This window comes from Natator depressus, chromosome 13, assembly GCF_965152275.1.
Source record: "Natator depressus isolate rNatDep1 chromosome 13, rNatDep2.hap1, whole genome shotgun sequence".
Taxonomy (NCBI): domain Eukaryota; kingdom Metazoa; phylum Chordata; order Testudines; family Cheloniidae; genus Natator; species Natator depressus.
The window spans coordinates 17,439,420-17,457,358 of record NC_134246.1 but is presented as its reverse complement, the minus strand read 5'-3'; the positions used below and the strand labels follow the sequence as shown (position 1 = coordinate 17,457,358).

General features: G+C 39.6%; 1 protein-coding gene across 5 annotated transcripts in view; it reads left to right on the top strand.

Annotated features, from left to right (window-relative positions):
• STAU1 (staufen double-stranded RNA binding protein 1) overlaps positions 1-14,617 on the top strand; it is a 48,592-nt gene extending 33,975 nt beyond the window's left edge. Inside the window, exons 8-16 of one of the 5 annotated variants that reach the window (XM_074970029.1) lie at positions 2,550-2,648; positions 4,098-4,328; positions 5,063-5,206; positions 6,172-6,318; positions 9,014-9,086; positions 10,364-10,683; positions 11,447-11,569; positions 13,151-13,236; positions 13,922-14,610. In XM_074970029.1, coding sequence (XP_074826130.1) covers positions 2,550-2,648; positions 4,098-4,328; positions 5,063-5,206; positions 6,172-6,318; positions 9,014-9,086; positions 10,364-10,683; positions 11,447-11,569; positions 13,151-13,236; positions 13,922-14,009 — 1,311 coding nt within the window. In that variant the 3' untranslated portion in view covers positions 14,010-14,610. Of the gene's footprint in view, positions 1-2,549; positions 2,649-4,097; positions 4,329-5,062; positions 5,207-6,171; positions 6,319-9,013; positions 9,087-10,363; positions 10,684-11,446; positions 11,570-13,150; positions 13,237-13,921 lie in introns of all 5 variants that reach the window. The other 4 variants (XM_074970031.1, XM_074970030.1, XM_074970032.1 and 1 more) reach the window with 4 other exon arrangements.
• The last annotated feature ends 3,322 nt before the right edge of the window (positions 14,618-17,939 follow it).

Here is a 17,939-nt window from a genome sequence, read left to right as displayed (position 1 = left end):
AATTTTGTGCGTCTGTCTTAAATGTTTATGCTTAAACTTGTATATTAAGTACCCAGAACAACAGTGCATGCTTAATATATATTTTAAAAAAGAACAGATATGTGCAGGGCCTCAAAGGTGAGGAAGAAATGCATTAAGTCAATTTGGATGGTGGAGAATTCAGAGTGGTTTGAACTGAGTGACACGACTAGAGATAAGAGAGATTTTAGCTGTGTTTTCTGTATGGACTGGAAGCAAGAAGCTAGGGGCCGGAATGAATTAGCTTGCAGTATGCAAGGCCAGAGATGACAACACATTGGTATTTCTCTAAGTCTAGTACTAAAAATCAAACCAATTTACCTGCAAATTTCTGCCTTAATATATCGCAAACGCTAAGGTGGAACTGTTTCTGTATATTTTTCATGAATTTTGTTTTTCACTATATTCATGAAGTGTCAACTGTTCTTTACATTCTTCATATGTATTTAATCATTGAACACATCTAGACTACAAACTATAACATAGCTACTAATGAAATAAGTTATGGGGTATTTCTTGGCTTGTCCTCCCTTGGCAGTTTAAAAAAGGAGAAAAGTTAGTCCAATAAAGAAAAATCTGGTCATCTTAACAAGGAAAAGTTTGTAAAGTTTCAAAATTATGAGCAGGGAATGCTTCAATGCATCTGGAACTAGAGGTTAAAACTATTATGCTAATTAATATTTTGAAACTAAAAGGGGAAGTCACTGAAATAGCATCAGTAGAGGTGGCACTGATGAACTAATTACATTTAGGGAGTCTGAAGTTGACCGCATTCACTATTGTAGGGGTATGGGTTAAGACCTGAAATGGTCATTCTATGTCCTTTCCTTTCGGTTCTGTCACCCCATGGTAGACTCAAAATGAGTGAATCTGAAATCAGAAAAGTGTTAGAACTTGATGTAAAAACCTTTTGACTACTGCTTTTTGATCTGGAAGGCCAAATGTCTTAACTACGTCTTCTCCTGGGGTGCGCTCCAAGAGATGAGCATTCTAGCACTAGTACTGATACTGCCTGAACAGCTGTCATATGCTACAGCATGTTCCTCAATTCGATACCAGTTGTGCTATTGTGTGGACCAGATTTTGCGAACATAAAGAGTACATACCCACATGCCTGTATGTAGTTTGGACTTTGAAGGCTCATCAGTATAGTAATCGCGCTGTCGTTGTTTCCTCGCCCGGTTTTGCAGGTACTGCACATGCTGCTGGATAATGCGCATTACAGTGGTCAAAACTGCAGTGGAGCTCTGAGCGGGCTCCATGGCTATGGCGCCTGCAGGGGTAATCCTGGAAAAAGGGCGTGAAACGTAGGAGAGCAAAGTGGCAGCAGAAGCTGTGCTGTTTGGTTCACGGTAGCCGAACAAAGGCTGAAAATGGTTGTCTTCCGTGGCTTTCACGGAGGTGGGAGCCCAGGACAGACAACATGGAGAAGCTCGGAAGCGTGGCAATAGCGGGAGAGCAGAGTTGGCGGCGGAAGCTGTGCTGCTCGGTTCACAATAGCCAATCGGAGTTGGCAGCAGAAGCATTCGATGAGAAAGAGTAGATAGTAGAAATTACATAGGAAGATAAGAGGAAATGAAAGGTGGATTCATAGTAGCAGGAGAGCAGCGGTGCACCATCTGCTGAAAGCAGTATGGTGTCTGCACACCAAAAAGGCGCGAAACAATTGTCTGCCATAGCTTTCTGACAACACACACCCAGAAACACCCACGAGAATGTTTTTGCCCCATCATGCACTGGAGCTTAACCCAGAATTGCAATGGGTGGTGGGAACTGTGGGATAGCTACCCACAGTGCACCGCTCCGACATTCGATGCTAGCCTTGATACTGTGAATGCAGTCCGCCAAATTCACACGCTTTAGTGGGGACACAGAAGACTGAATGTATAAAATAGCTTCTGAAAATTCGAATAGAATAATTTTGAAATTTCGTACTGTAGAGGTACCCTTAGACTCAGTCATTTAATTTTTAGGCATTTTGCGAGTGATGCATTGTAATTGCTTATGTTTCTGCAGTTAGAAATGTCTGCAGAGCAAATGATTAAACAGAAGCATGTGGAGAACACGTGACTACCCCAGAAACTAATTAACCATCACTCATGAGAGTCCCACACTTGGAATTCAAATTTCTCCTGCCTTTTTCTCATCTGATACAGTCTTACAAATGTTAAATCAGCTTTTGAGACTACAGTGTTTCACAAGTGTACTTCAATTTGGAAACTGGTTAATTTAACACTTGAGTTTGTCTCAACACTTACAAAAATAGTTTTGAAGCTTATTGGCCTTTGTGGTGTATTTTTTTCCTTCCTTCAGTGGGCACTTGTGAATCTTATCAGGCTTTTACATAAAACCTGTTTTTCATTAAACAAGGTTCTTAAGCTTAAGTGTCTATACTATGTCTGGTGTATTGCACATTCTCATGAAAAGTGACAGTAAAGGTTAGACAACTTAAAGATTTATGGGTTCCATAAACTGGTTTGCTAACAAGTCAATTAGTGGGATCTTTATTTAAATAATTATGCTTCTTTTAGGTTAATGGAAAAGAACCAGATGATGAAAATCTCAATAAATCTGAAATAAGCCAAGTGTTTGAGATTGCACTTAAAAGGAACTTGCCTGTGAATTTTGAGGTATGTTTATTTTACAAGCTCTAGAGTTATTCTTTGTTAGAATATTAATTTAGGATACTAAGCTAAAATTACGTAAAGTGGCTCTGTTTTAGACAAATACAACAGACCTTTAAAGCTTCGTGTTAGTTCTGAATATGCTTTTATCTTAATGAGTTTCAAGCTGATCATTCCAGGTCTATATAATTTAAAAAACAATTTCTGCCACCCCAGAATTGGCACCCAATGCTAATTACTTCACATGTGAGTAGTTCTGTTGCGGGATAGGCCCTGTATGGTGCTTTTTGAAAATGAATCCTGAAAGGATCTTGCACGAAACTTTTTTTAATCACATCTATAGTTAGAACAATAAAAGCAGAGTTAAGAAGGGAAAGAGTTTAAATTGTCCCTGTAAAGGCAAGTTACAGAAGCCTTTGCTTATTTGTGCACGGATGTGAGGGATAAACAAGGTGGGGAATCCCACAAACAGGTTCCCATTCCATATTACCCTAATCCTCAAGAATCATCATGGGCTTACTGTTACTTTAAAATTGTTCTCCTGGCTTCAAGAACTGCAGAATCTTTGGCCTCATATGCATAAATTGTCCTGCCACTTCTCACTCTTGGTTCCCTCCTTGTCTATCTCTCCTTCAACTATTTGTTATATTAAATGAATACCTGCCAGAGGAACATCTTGTTGCACTAACACTTTAATTTATCGTATTGCTGTGATGTGCAGAAGACACAGTGATTCTTCACACAAACACCTGAGTTCTTATGAGATAAAATACAATTGCATATCACTGAATTGCTTTTAATCTGTTTTGTGAAACACTAGATTAATGACAGATCTGTTACATTTTCAATCCTCTGGTTGTCATACACTTTAAATTTTTATTTATATTTGAGCTCTTTACTGTCAATTAATATATGGGCCTTTGGTGTCTTTAAAGTGTGAGTGGAAATAGAGAATGTCTGTTCAAAGACCTAGTAAGTTGTAGGCAACAGTACCTCACATTTCTGCAATATGCTCTGTTTCTTTGAACTAAAATCACAGTAGACTCTAGACCCTAAAGAATTACTTTTTACTGATCAAATTATTGTAATATGAACCATTGAAAGGGGTGATGTTAGTTGCGTGGAAATATACACCAAAAAAAAGAGGAACACTCGTGTTTCCTGTTGAAAGGTAAAAACAGTAAATTAAATATGTGAATGATGTCTGTAGCATGTAAAGTCTACTTACAGCTTGCTGTACCTAAACCTTTCCAGATATAAATATCTTAGCAAATTATGGATGGGTGGGTGATATCCATTATACTTAGTGATGACATTTAAACAGCCACTACCTGGATTGTTTCAGGAATGCTGTTCCATGTGAGTGTTCCGCATTTGACAGTTTTTGTGAGTGAAGTTTGTTATAACCAGTGTGCCCTACCATTTTTAATAAGTGTTTATCACGCTTTCACTCAGTTTTTCCCTCTGAAACAGGTGACAAAGGAAAGTGGTCCTCCGCATATGAAGAGCTTTGTAACCAAGGTGTTCGTTGGAGAATTTATGGGTGAAGGTGAAGGAAAGAGCAAGAAGATCTCAAAGAAAAATGCTGCAATAGCGGTCCTAGAGGAACTGAAAAAACTGCCACCCCTCCCTATGGTTGAGAAAATGAAGCCACGAATCAAAAAGAAAACAAAATCAATAGTGAAGGTAAAAAAATACTTTATGGTGGACTCAAATTTAACTGCTGTAAAATGTCATAGGGTGAGGGACATTCCCAAGCTGATTATAAATCACCTTTTCAAATGCTGCACCTAAACCCACAGTCCCAAGCAGCAACTGAGATGTTAGTTAACCTGCATCCACTGTTAATGGAGCTCTGGCCTCAGTGCACTAAAGAGGAATTATGTTAGCTTTGCGAACAATGAGAAAACACATAGAAGTTGCATCCGATGAAGTGAGCTGTAGCTCACAAAAGCTTATGCTCAAATAAATTTGTTAGTTTCTAAGGTGCCACAAGTACTCCTGTTCTTTTTGCGGATACAGACTAACATGGCTGCTACTCTGAAACCTGACCTAGAAGAATGTTTACCCTATAAACTACTAGTTTTATCTTATTTTCAAGCTTCTAAGGGCATTGCAGTTTGTCGATTAGTTTTAGTGGTGCCACTTCCCACTAGTACTTTCAGCACTAGTCTCCTAACATTCAAAATAAGCTGAACTTGTGACGCTTGCTGGTGGCAGGTTATCGAAGAACTAAGTTGGCTACTTCCGTTTGGCTATTGGTATTGCTTTTTGTAGTGTTTCATAAAGCAGGTTTTGGTGTTTTTTAGAGAATCTAAAGCCCAGAGTTGAATGAATGAATTGGCACACTACATTTAGGATTACTGTACTCAAATATTCACAAGTGTCAGCTTATTTCTTCAACGTTATTTCCACCTTAGCTGCAAACAAGCCCAGAATATGGCCAAGGAATGAATCCCATTAGCAGACTTGCTCAGATACAGCAGGCCAAAAAAGAGAAGGAGCCAGAGTACATGCTCATCACAGAACGTGGTCTTCCAAGGCGCAGGGAGTTTGTTATGCAGGTTTGTATATTGATTTCAGATCTCTGGTTGCCTGGCTTTGATTTTTTATTTTTATTTTTTAGCTTAGGGTTACCAGACTTTACAACAATGATAAATGTAGCTAGCAGGATTGCACCCTTCATTCCGCTGACCTCATTAGGAAATATTTCCTCTGACTCCATTGGAGCAGGATAAGGACTCAAGACAGCAAATCTCTCCTATCTTGAGTCCTGTTAAAAAGCTGGATAGGTTGCTGGAAGACTATCTCATACCTACATCATGCTCTAATTTTCTTTTTTTTTTAGCAAAAATAAAACTAACATGAATTGCAAAGTGCTGCCGAATATGATAGTAGGTGCTTCATACATCTAAAATGTGGGCTTCATTGAAATGTAGCTCTGAGAATCCCTTGGCTTTTTTCACTAGTTTCCTTCTCCCATTAGAAGTGCTGTGGTCCAAAATCTCACTCTGCATTGCAAATTCCAGTAATTTGGTAGCATTTGTGACAGTAGGTATTCTACTGATTTGTGGCTGATTAACTACCATCCCTCGGTAGTTAAAGTGCTTAAATGCTTTCCAGCCCTCTGTCTTTTATGCTGAGCAAGGCAGAAAACTATCAGTATGTAAAAGGATGTGAATTCTTACTGCACTTCCATTGCACCAAGAAAGCTGCATAATTCTGAGCCAATTACTTTAACTTGGTAACTTTTTGAATATAAATTTCCTGGCTTGACAGAGCATTTAAGCCAATGCCAAAGTGAGATCATGAAATACAGCTGATTATTGTACTTGTATGCGGCTTTGTGCTGGGGGAACGAGAACGATCAATTATATCAAAAGACAAACTTGGTTAGGACAATAAATCAATTCAGCTGATTCTCTGATCACTCAGACCATATTTGAGACAAATGGGCCACTAATGAGCATACACTGGTTTTACTTTTATAAGGATTTATTTGCTTTTTCTTTGTCCCTGTTTCTTCCAGGTGAAAGTTGGCATGCACACAGCTGAAGGAATGGGTACGAACAAGAAAGTGGCTAAACGCAATGCAGCTGAAAACATGCTGGAGCTTTTAGGTTTCAAAGTCCCCCAACCTCAACCCCCAAAGCCAGCACTAAAGACAGAAGAGAAGGTAACACGTTTTTAAATTACTACCACTTGGCATTTCAGCAAATGTTGAGTGAAATGATGACTGGCAGAGGTGCAGGGGGCAAGAGTATATCAAGTTCATACTTCCCACCGCAGCACATTTGACAAGAGGCATCAGTAATCCAGCTACAATGCATTGAGTGAAAGGGAGTGCCAGTTAGTACTACCTGTTGGTATCAAGGCCCCAGTGAGTTTCTGAACAAGAGTATAATCATGGCCCTGTGCACTAGCCACTGGGTGCAGAGTAGTGTTGGGGCACATATAATACAGATCTTCCTGGGTCTTGACAGTACTATATCTGCTCTTGACATAATGTTGCTGGAGGACCATCTCTTCACGGAATGGGTCAGAGCTTCAATCATAGAATATCAGGGTTGGAAGGGACCTCAGGAGGTCATCTAGTCCAACCCCCTGCTCAAAGCAGGGCCAATCACCAACTAAATTATCCCAGCCAGGGCTTTGTCAAGCCTGACCTTAAAAACCTCTAAGGAAGGAGACTCCACCACCTCCTGAGGTGACCCATTCCAGTGCTTCACCACCCTCCTAGTGAAAAGGTTTTTATTTCCTAATATCCAACCTAAACCTCCCCCCTGCAACTTGAGACCATTACTCCTTGTTCTGTCATCTGGTACCACTGAGAACAGTCTAGAACAGGGGTAGGCAAACTTGTTTTGGCCTGAGGGCCACATCAGGGTGCAAAATTGTATGGAGGGCCAGGTAGGGAAGGCTGTGCCTCCCCAAACAGCTTGGCCCCTTCCCACTTCCCGCCCCCTGACTGCCTCCCTCAGAACCCCCGACCCATCCAACCCCCCTTGCTCCTTGTCCCCTCACCGTCCCGGGACCCCACACCTCAACCACCCCCACCCCCCGGAACCCTACCCTCTATCCAACCCCCCTGTCCCCTGACTGCCCTAGCCACACCCACGCCCCCTGACAGGTCACCCGGGACTCACATGCCTATCCAACCGCCCCCCGGGACCTCCTGCTCCTTACTATGCAGCTCAGAGCAGCAGGAGCTCGCAGCCTGGCCGGAGCCAGCCATGCTGCCTGCGTCGCAGCTTGCCTGCAGGGGAGGGGGGACAGCATGGGAGGAGCCGGGGTCTAGCCTCCCCGGCCGGGAGCTCAAGGGATGGACAGGACGGTCCTGTGGGCTGGATGTGGCCCATGGGCCATAGTGCAGAGGTGGGCAAACTAAGTCCTTTTCTGCAGAACTGCTGCCTAGCCACTTGGTCCCTCGTCTGTGGCAGTGCATGGGATTCTTCTGTCCTAAGTGCAAGACTCTGCACTTGTCCTTGTTGAACCTCATCAGATTTCTTTTGGCCCAACCTTCTAATTTGTTTAGGTCCCTCTGTATCCTATCCCTACCCTCCAGCATATCTACCACTCCTCCCAGTTTAGTGTCATCTGCAAACTTGCTGAGGATGCAGTCCACGCCATCCTCCAGATCATTAATGAAGATATTGAACAAAACTGGCCCCACGACCGACCTTTGGGGCACTCCACTTGATACCGGCTGCCAACTAGACATGGAACCATTGATCACTACCCATTGAGCCCGACGATTTAGCCAGCTTTCTATCCACCTTAAAGCTTGTGATATTTAAAATCCTTGGTCTGAGGACCTAAGCTTCAGCAGGCTTATATCAGACCTCATGATAACATTATTTTTATGTAGCTTAATATTGGATACTGTTGGGTACTTAAAACAATTGAACAGTTTTTCCCTTGGTTTATACATTTAGAAATTTGACTTCTACTGACTAATGATGCTTGAAATTAATAAGATATTATTTTTCTCCCTTTGTACACCAATGTTATCTATGTCATTACTGCTCTAGGAATAGTGATAACTACAGCTAAGATTTTGTCACGGTTATTTTTAGTAAAAGTCACTGACAGGTCACAGGCAATAAACAAAAATTCACGGAAGCTGTGACCCATCTGTGACTTTTGCTGCTGCAACTCCGTGGTTTCCCCTGCCTCCGTGGTGGCTGGGAGCTGCAGGGTTCTCCTCTTTCTCCTCCCCCCGCCCCCCCCCCCCCCCCGCAGGTTGTCCCTGGTCACTGGAATCCCAAAGAGGGCACCCTGAGGAGGCTGTCGCCTGTTGCTGGAACCCTGCCGGGGCCCTGCTGGCTGCCAGTTCCAGTCCCACAACCCCAGGGGCTGAAGCAGAAAATATCATGGAGATCTCTGGAAGTCAAGATTTGTAGAATGGACAGGGTCAAAACTTGGCTTAATTTGAAACCATGAATTAATGGATAGTTTTTTAAATAAATCCTTTCAGTTTACATTTACGATACAGTACCATAATACTTCCTTTTGAGAAGGCATAGTAATCTCAGGCAACTCATGTGGCTGTGCAGTCAGCTTTAAAGATTCAGACTAAGCTTTATTATCTTCAGCCTAGGTTCACTTTAGCCCACTCAGTTTAACAGTAGAAACCAAGAGTATCCAGTTCTGAGCTACAATGCTTTTCAGTAGCACTTACTCATAGACTAAATGTAGTCTTGTCTACCTAGTGTGTGTATGATTCACTTAATTTGTTTTGTTCTTGCATGGCTATGTAAAGATTAAGTTCTGGGTATGCCACTGGAATCCTTTTCTAAAGTTTTGTGACAATTGAATCACTTAAATCTTGAAATCTTTAAGGAAACGTTTTGGTGTATGGGTTTTTTTAGACACCAGTAAAGAAACCAGGCGATGGAAGAAAAGTAACCTTCTTTGAACCAGGCACTGAAGAAACTTCAGCTAGTAAGTGAAATGACTGAAATTAATTTGGCCCTTTATTTTATTATGGGTGTATGTTCGCAAGATATGTTTTTCTTGATTTGATTGCTGCACTTAGCCTGCTGTGTGTATGGAGTATCAGATGAGCTTTCTTTAAGGAGCTGCCTTATTGCAAATAGTTCTGGTTCTGCTCGTCAGGTCTCAGATGAATGAGCATGGATTTGTGTGAATTAGTCCTTAAAAGCTTATTAATAGAGGGGCTTGATTGTGCCCCAAGTTACACCCATCTTCTGGCTATGAAACTTCATTTGCTTCCAAGATCATTTTCCTCGCTTGTGCTCTGACTTTGTCATCCCTTCCCTCATCCATTTCTAGTGTTCATCCTGTAGTCATGCCCTACCTAATTTATCTAATCTACCATGATGCTGACCCCTGCCTTTGATCTGCCACTGTACCCACCCCTCAAATACACCACCTCATATTCTCCCATGGTACTCCGTATGAGCCTCTGTCAGGGAATAAAGGGACAGAACTTCTGCAAAAGGTCACTACCTTGTCCTCTCTGAAATCTCTTAAATCTAACTTCTGCCATGGTGCCTACAAATAACTATTGGTTGACAATGGTTAGGCAGGCGGTGAGCTGTGACTTCTGCTTATTGTATGACATGCTTGCTTACTAACCTCATGTTTCTCCTCATGTGTTCTCCTCAACCTGCTGTGTCTTGTCATAACCTAAACTGTAACTGTCTTGGTCCGGGATTCTTTTTACCACCTGTACAGTGCTTAGCACAGTGAAGTCTGGTCATTGTGTGGTTCCCTATGCTGCTACTGTGATTCAAATAACATAATGATAGGTGCATCCGATGAAGTGAGCTGTAGCTCACGAAAGCTTATGCTCAAATAAATTGGTTAGTCTCTAAGGTGCCACAAGTACTCCTTTTCTTTTTATAGTAAAATAAGAGACCCTGATGTCAAAGGCCACCTGGAGTGTAGCTGCAGCAACGCAAGATAGCTCCACTGGAGAGGCTATAGTCAGGGCACTTGGGGATAAAGGGGCACCTTTGGCAGAAACAGCCATTGCATTGAATAATTCATTCAACACAGCATTGCAAATACTACCCAGGGTGTAGTTGCACCCTTCCGAAACAGTGGAGATGAATCAAGCCCAGTAAGTGTGACTACTTTTGAACCACAACAAAAACTTGTAGATGTTTAGAGATTTATAAATTCTTAGGTGCATGCTGACAAGGCTCCTTTATAAATGGCTAGAATCTATTTACTGTGTACCTCTCTCTCTTCAGGTAATAAAGATGATGAGTTTAGGATGCCTTATCTCAGCCATCAGCAGCTTCCTGCTGGAATTCTTCCCATGGTCCCAGAGGTTGCACAAGCTGTAGGAGCCAATCAAGGACACCACACCAAAGAGTTCAACAGGGCAGCCCCTAATCCTGCCAAGGCTACAGTAACAGCCATGATTGCTAGAGAGCTGTTATATGGTGGTACATCTCCTACTGCTGAGACCATATTGAAGAATAACAACTCATCAGGCCACGTACCCCATGGACCACTCACTAGGCCCTCTGAACAGTTGGACTATCTTTCCGGTGTTCAGGGAATCCAGGTAAATGTTCAGTCTGAGGTATAGCTGGAAAAATATTATATAGGGTTTACCATACTAGATTAGATCATTATTTGTAAAATTCTCTCTGCCAGTTGCTTCTGATTCTGAGAGTACTTAAGTTGCCCTCGGCTTCCTATTAATATTTTTCTCCAGCTGGAAAACCTTTTGAATTTTAGAGTTTTAGTATTTGAAATATGCGTTTCTTTGATTCATGTTCTACCTTAATTCAGTGCTATGTCAAAGTCTATTTTTAAGAAATGGAATTAAGTTCCATTTTGTAAAGTGTTTCCTTAACGTAAGAATATATAGCCGACCAATATTGGCTGATCCAAATGTAAGTTTTTGAAAAATCCCTGGGTATTTTGACACTTGCTATAGGCTACAAATTATTCATCTTCCATATTTTCTTTAATTGGAATTTACATTTCAACTACTGCATTGCATTAATACAAACAAGAATTTCATGGATAAATTATACTATGAAGAATTTAAAATGGCAAGTACCCATGGTCGGAATAATAACAGCAACAGTAACTTTTATACAGCACCTTTCATCTAGGAGCTCTTATGTGTTCAAGAACTATTACAGGTTCAAAGTTAGGCTTCAGAATAAATGGTTTTCCTAGTTTTTATAAGAATCATTGTTCAATTAGATTGAACATGGTTTTGTGGTGAGGGCAGATACTACATAGTGGCTGGAATACATTTACTCTTTTCACAGTTCATTGAGAATAACTGAAGCATTTTTCTTTTTTTTCCTCAGGTGGAATACAAAGACTTTCCAAAAAATAACAAGAACGAGTTTGTATCTCTTATAAACTGTTCCTCTCAGCCACCACTGATCAGCCATGGAATTGGAAAGGATGTAGAATCTTGCCATGATATGGTATGACGACTATCACTGATATACTATCTTCTTTGGTCTGCATTGAGCAAGGGGTGCAATTGATCATCCAAGACGTCATTTCACAGCCAAATATCTTTGCTGTGCAATTGGTTAATTTTTCTCCGACATGTTGCAAGCCTCAGAAGCACTTAAATTGATTTACTCTATACTGATGTACTTCAGATGTAGAATTGATATTTAAAATGCTAAATACATGCTCACCATTTTGGCCTATAAAATGTACTTGCTTTCTTATCTTGCTGTGATTAGTTAGCTTACATGATCATTTAGTAAAGAAAATGTATAAAGTGAACTTTCAGAACATAAATACCTATTGATATTTTCTCATTGGGAACTGAAATACGCTTTTATCTGATTCTATTATAATTCTTCAGGCTAGACTTCCTGCTAAAAGTAAACCAAGATGAAAACAATGTCATTCCCATTAGATAGTACAAGACACTCTCAGATCTAGTAGGTTTTAAAAGGAGATTATCTCCTAGACTGTAAACTTTGAGGGAGAGACCTAGTCGTACCAGTCTGAAAGGTGCTTTATATTGTTGGTAACATGCATCTAGTCTATTAAACTTTGAAAAAGTTTGTCATTCCTGGGCTGTTCAGTGGTGAATGGTGTTCTGACAGCCTCACATGGCAGTTTAACTCTTAAATATAATTTAAATCGCACAAATATATTTTATCTTTATACTTGGATTATTTATAGGATATTTTATTATATTTTATAATCTTTTAAATTTTTCTAGAGATTTCTTTTTAACCTGACTTATAACCTGACTTTTAACCTCACTTTGAAATATTCATAGATATCTGCCCATCCTGTTCAAAGAATGTATATAAGATTAGGCATACAAACAGATGTAACAGGAAAAGCTGTAAATTTGGGGAAGAAACTTTAAGACCAGCCTTATGAAATAATTTTACTGTCTCTTGCACATGTTCATATATTTATCTTTAATTTATGCATATGACATAACTAACCTTTAAGGTTAATATTAAACCAAAAATAATTAAAAAAAAAAAGAGAGAATAGTCCAAAGCCTGATCCTAATCAAATTACTGAAAAATCTTTTTCAGTTCAGCCCAGAAGATGACCTGTTTGTCACATAGTGACAAAACACCTATAGCCTGTTAAAGAGTAATCACACTGTACCTATATTTTCATCCAAATGTAACTTAGTAGCTCACTTTTCCAGCAAAGCATTTTCTGATTCTGTTCATTTTAACCATCTGTGCCTGGTATCAATATGGTTAGAAATAAATAATTGGTAATGACCTCTTTAATGACACAAGTAGCAGGCCACTGGTGGTGGTCATGTTTGGCACTGTTGGATCCATTGTCCCCTCCCCTAAGAACAAATGCAGTAGGAAATCCAAAGCCACAGCATTCTACTGCTGTCTAGTGCTACAAGATGCTCTTACATGTTGAAACCTTCATCCTTCCTCAATACTAACTACACAGGAGGAAAAAAATTAGACTTGGCTTTACTTTGATGCCCGGTTTCAAGTTGGCCTTTAGTCCTGTTTTCCCCCAAATGAACTAAAAGAAATGACTCTTCTCTTTAGGCTGCACTGAACATTTTAAAGTTGCTGTCTGAGTTGGACCAACAAAGTACAGAGATGCCACGACAAGGAAATGGACCAATGTCTGTGTGAGTGAAAGAAATTAATTCTGGCCAATATTTTTCCCTTGCAGTAAAGTAAAAGTGGCTGTGACCTTTTAAGGACAGCCTTACCTCAGGCAAATAAAATGTTGTAAGGTTGGTTTGTTTGTCTTTGGCTTTTTTTGGCCAGGAGAGTTAAAATATCAAGCTATTAAGGGTGAGAGAAAAAGTTTTATGACTAAGCTTGGACATTTTTATGACAGGCCAAAGAAAAGTTATTGGGCTCAATATAGGGGTAATTGGGTAAAATGTAATGGCTCATGATATATACAGGTAGTCTAACTAGATCATCTGATTCTCTCTTCTGGTCTTATGCTCCATGAATCTATTACTCTTACCCACTTGCTTTAACAAATGTTTAGTAGTTCCTTTTTTCAGAGAGTCTTCTGAATATGTAACCATAAACAGAATATCCGGGTTGGCCAGCTTACTGTCATCTAAATTGCCAATGGAATTGTAAATGAATTCCTTTGCTGATCAATAAGTTTGAGCTAATTAAATTGTGGAACTGGCAGCACGCTTTCTATCAACTCAGAAAAAACTTTATGGGAGCCTGTTGGTTCACGTGAACTCTTTTTTTTCGTGGCAATATAAAATCCTCTGTGTCAAGACAGTTAGTGAAAATAGCATTACAGGAGGATCCTCTGAGTAACGTGGTGTTTCTCATTTCTAGATGTGTGAAACAAGAAATGGAAAGTGACCCTCTCCTCAAACCGGCTAACTCAAACACTTTGGGACAAACACTGGACAGCACTGCCTGAAAAGGCTTTTGACTGGACCCAAACCTGAAAGCACCAGAGAAAATCAAATGCTTCCTATTAATGTAACCTAACCGTTTTAGAGTGCTACAGTCTTTCCAACCTACTGTAGTATCTAAATCATAACCGTTGCTTTTTCTTCAAAGTGATAAATTTTTAGTTTCATTATACTGTTTTGATTGAAATGACACTATAAATTTTTCCTTTAAAAGTTTCTTAATTGTATCTAGAACAATAGCACAGTTTAGAAACTTTGTCTTCGGAGACTGATGTTATCTGTGAACTAACTTGGGAAGATCATATCCATGTATGTGGTTATTTTGTTTTTACTGAAATAGCAAAGTTTCACTGGAAACAAATTGTGTGCCCTCCATTTAAAAAAAAAAAAAAAAAAAAAAGTCAAGGACTTCGGCAAACTTAACTTAATTCTCCAACGGTTGTATGAATTAAACATTTTAGAAATTTTAAGCTTTGTTTGATTTTGGTTAATTTCTAGTTTTCTTGTGGGGGATGGGGGGACTTGAATGCAACAGCAGTTTAAATAATCTCTGATCTATGTTTTAAAGATTGTGTGTGTGTGTGTGTGTGTGTATATATATCTATATATATATATATATATAGATATATATCTATGTATATCTATATATATATATATATAGAGAGAGAGAGAGATATAGTGGCACACAACTCACTACATTACAGGATATGATCTCAATGTAGTGCATATAAAACTGCAGATTGATTTTCCTTGAGTGCTTTATACTGTTTAATTACATCTCCATGTAGGGCTGAAAAAAATTACCTATGTTTATATATAAACTGTGTTGCTTTTGATGTTGTGTTATTGCACACAATTCTGTGTGCAATAAGTTTTTTGCATATGGTCCAGGTAAAGCACGATAGCCTTGCAAGTTAAGTACTGCTTCAGTTCATTGTTTACGCTGGAATTTTTTCTCCCCATGGAATGTAAGTAAAACGTAGTGTTTGTCACCAATAAATGGTAATACTAAAAATTTTTTGGTTAATTTATTCTTGTATGCCATTACTGGGGCTCCTTTTTGATAGGATTTGTAATGCTTGTGATATAGTACGGGCTGTAATGTAAAACTATGAAGTAACTGTACAATGGTTAATCAATAACCTATAAATAACTACTTTTTAGTAATGTGGAGGTTGTGACAAACTGGCTAGGTCAAGGAAATTCAAAAGTAATATGGGTACGCTCTCTGTCTTTGGTGCCACAATGTCTAGCTTAAATACATTAATGGGAGCCTTACAAAATTATAACATGATTTTGAAAAGCAACATGGCACAGCAGGTTGAAATGATATCAATACTTAGATCTCTACTTTTAAGTTTTCTTGCTTGCTTGTAATTTGTGTCATAATCTTAGCTTTGCCCAGAGTAATTTTTGGGGGGTACTACTTAAACACCCAAAACCTTCCCTCTAGCAGCAAGAATTGGCACCATAGACTGACACATAACAGTGTAACATTTGGATGTGAACTACCTTAAATGTATATTTAACTGGTAACCTGTAGCAGCTCTTCCTAAATATCCCCGTGCAGTATGTGAAGTAAATGTTCTTCTGAAAAGCAGTTACTGCACATGCTGTTTATTCAAAGTTAAATGTCTCGGCCATATTAAACCTTATTTTGTTCACATTATTAAGCAATTGGGCCATATTAACTGCTTACCAAATTTTTATTAAATCAAAGTTGTTTTTGATCATTATAAGTGCAAAAAGCATTGTAAAGTTTTTTTACATTTGTAGAACTAAAATGCTGTAAATTTAAAAATTAAAAAAAAGACTTGCTAGGCTGAGACTCTGTATTGCAAATTCTTACAACTTAGAAATTCCCTGGAAAATCGTTTATAATGGAAAACCTGAATGATGGTGCAGGTGGTCACCATAAGTCTGTTCTGCAGTTGGTTAACTCTTCTCACTCAGCTGAACAGGACAGCCTACAGTTCTGGCTGTCTTGGCTTGTGTAGCTGTTGAGGTATTACTGTGCTCCACATGAACTTTTAACAAAAAATATCAAATGTGTCCACTATCAAATACCTAATGCATTCCTAGAGGCACTAGCACCATACGTGTATGTGGGACATTAGACACAGGATAAGGTCCCTGGCCCAAGTAGCCTGGAATCAAAGCCAGATAACAGGACATCAAATTATTGGGGAGATGGGTGGTAAGTGGGGCCAAGAATGTGCGAAAGGAAAGCATTTTTTTTTCACCTGGAGCTGTACTCGAGCTGCTTTGTTACATTATTGCTTGGGTTTTATGTTCTATTTAGTCATTCTATTCTATTTAGTCTACTCTTAATGCAGAGTAGGATAGGACAAGTGTATAATAAATACCCAGCTCTTACAAAGCATTTTCCATTAGTAGATCTTGAAGTGCTTTACAAAGGAGGCCATATCATTCTCCCCGTTTTACAGATGGAGAAACTAAGGTACTTGGCGTTGAAGTGACTTGCCCAGCATCGCCCAGCAGGCTAGTAGCAGACCTGAAAATAGAACCCAGGTTTTCTGAATCCCTCTCCAGTATCCACGAGGCAATACTGCCTCTGACTTTTTCTATGCTAAACTCCTATTGCTTTGATCTTCTTAGATCCCTAAAAACGTGCATGCACATGACTAAAATGTACAGTGTTCACCATTGGCCAAACTCCTCCCATTGAAGTCAAAATCCCACTGCAAGTCTATAATTCTGGTAAGTCTTGTTTTTGCTAATGAGCCTCATATAAGCAGACTGCAAGATTTATAGTTCTAAAAACATGCCTTTGCATCAGACTCTTGGCTTAATTAATTTAAGTAATTTTTTTCATGCAATGGGAGATTTTGACAGACAGTCGAACCAGTCCAGGAGCATTTTCTGCTCTCATTAATACAAACAGTCTAGCAAATGGATAATCTTTCTGGGTTTATCTTTTTGTCTAAGTTTAGGGTTACTGACTATAACAATTTCAGTGTCCCAGAACCTAACGAACGTTCAGCAAGGGGAGAAGCTTTGCAGACCAAAAGGTCATGCAATTTAGTCATACAGTGGAACCTCAGAGTTACACACATCTCGGGAATGGAAGTTGTTCATAACTCTGAAATGTGCGTAACTCTGAACTTATGGTGGTTCTTTCAAAAGTTTACAGCTGAACATTGACTTAATACAGCTTTGAAACTACGATGCAGAAGAAAAATGCTGCTTTCCCTTTATTTTTTTTAGCAGTTTACGTTTAACACAGCACTGTGCTGTATTTGCTTTTTTTCATCTCTGCTGCTGCCTGATTATGTACTTCTGGTTCCAAATGAGGTGTGTGCTGACGGGTCAGTTCTTAACGTTGGTGTTCATAACTGAGGTTCTGTTGTACTGGGTTTGCCTTTCAAATTGTGACTGAGTGCGAGGAAAATCTAACATTTAAAATATCTAGTCCTGTTCTATCAGTCTCTTAACAATTACACTAACAGCAGTTGAGACCGTGATCTTTCTTTTCAGTCTTTGCTTTCTCTCACATGGTAGTAATAACATTTATATAGCACTTTACATGTTCTTAGCACTGTACAGACACTAATCCTCACAACATCCCTGTGAGGTAGGTGAGAAAGTTCAATTTACACCGACTTTCAGCATTGAAATCAAAACACACACTTAAGGCAAGCTTCACTGTGCTTCACATTGAATCTTCTCACATTTATAAATGGCATCTGTGTTTCATGCTCGTATCCACAGCAGTGGTTTACCTCCTGTGCAGTGGAACTGAGACGACCTATCTGCTCAGCCATGCCTTTTCCTCTTGTCACCAAGTGGTCTGCCTCGAGCTGAGGCAAGCGCTCCCTCTTCAGCCATTGCCTTTAGGCACACATCCTACAAACTACTGGGATGGGAGCAGCTTTCGATTAGGGTGCCTTCCTCCAAACTTCAGAGCAGACCAG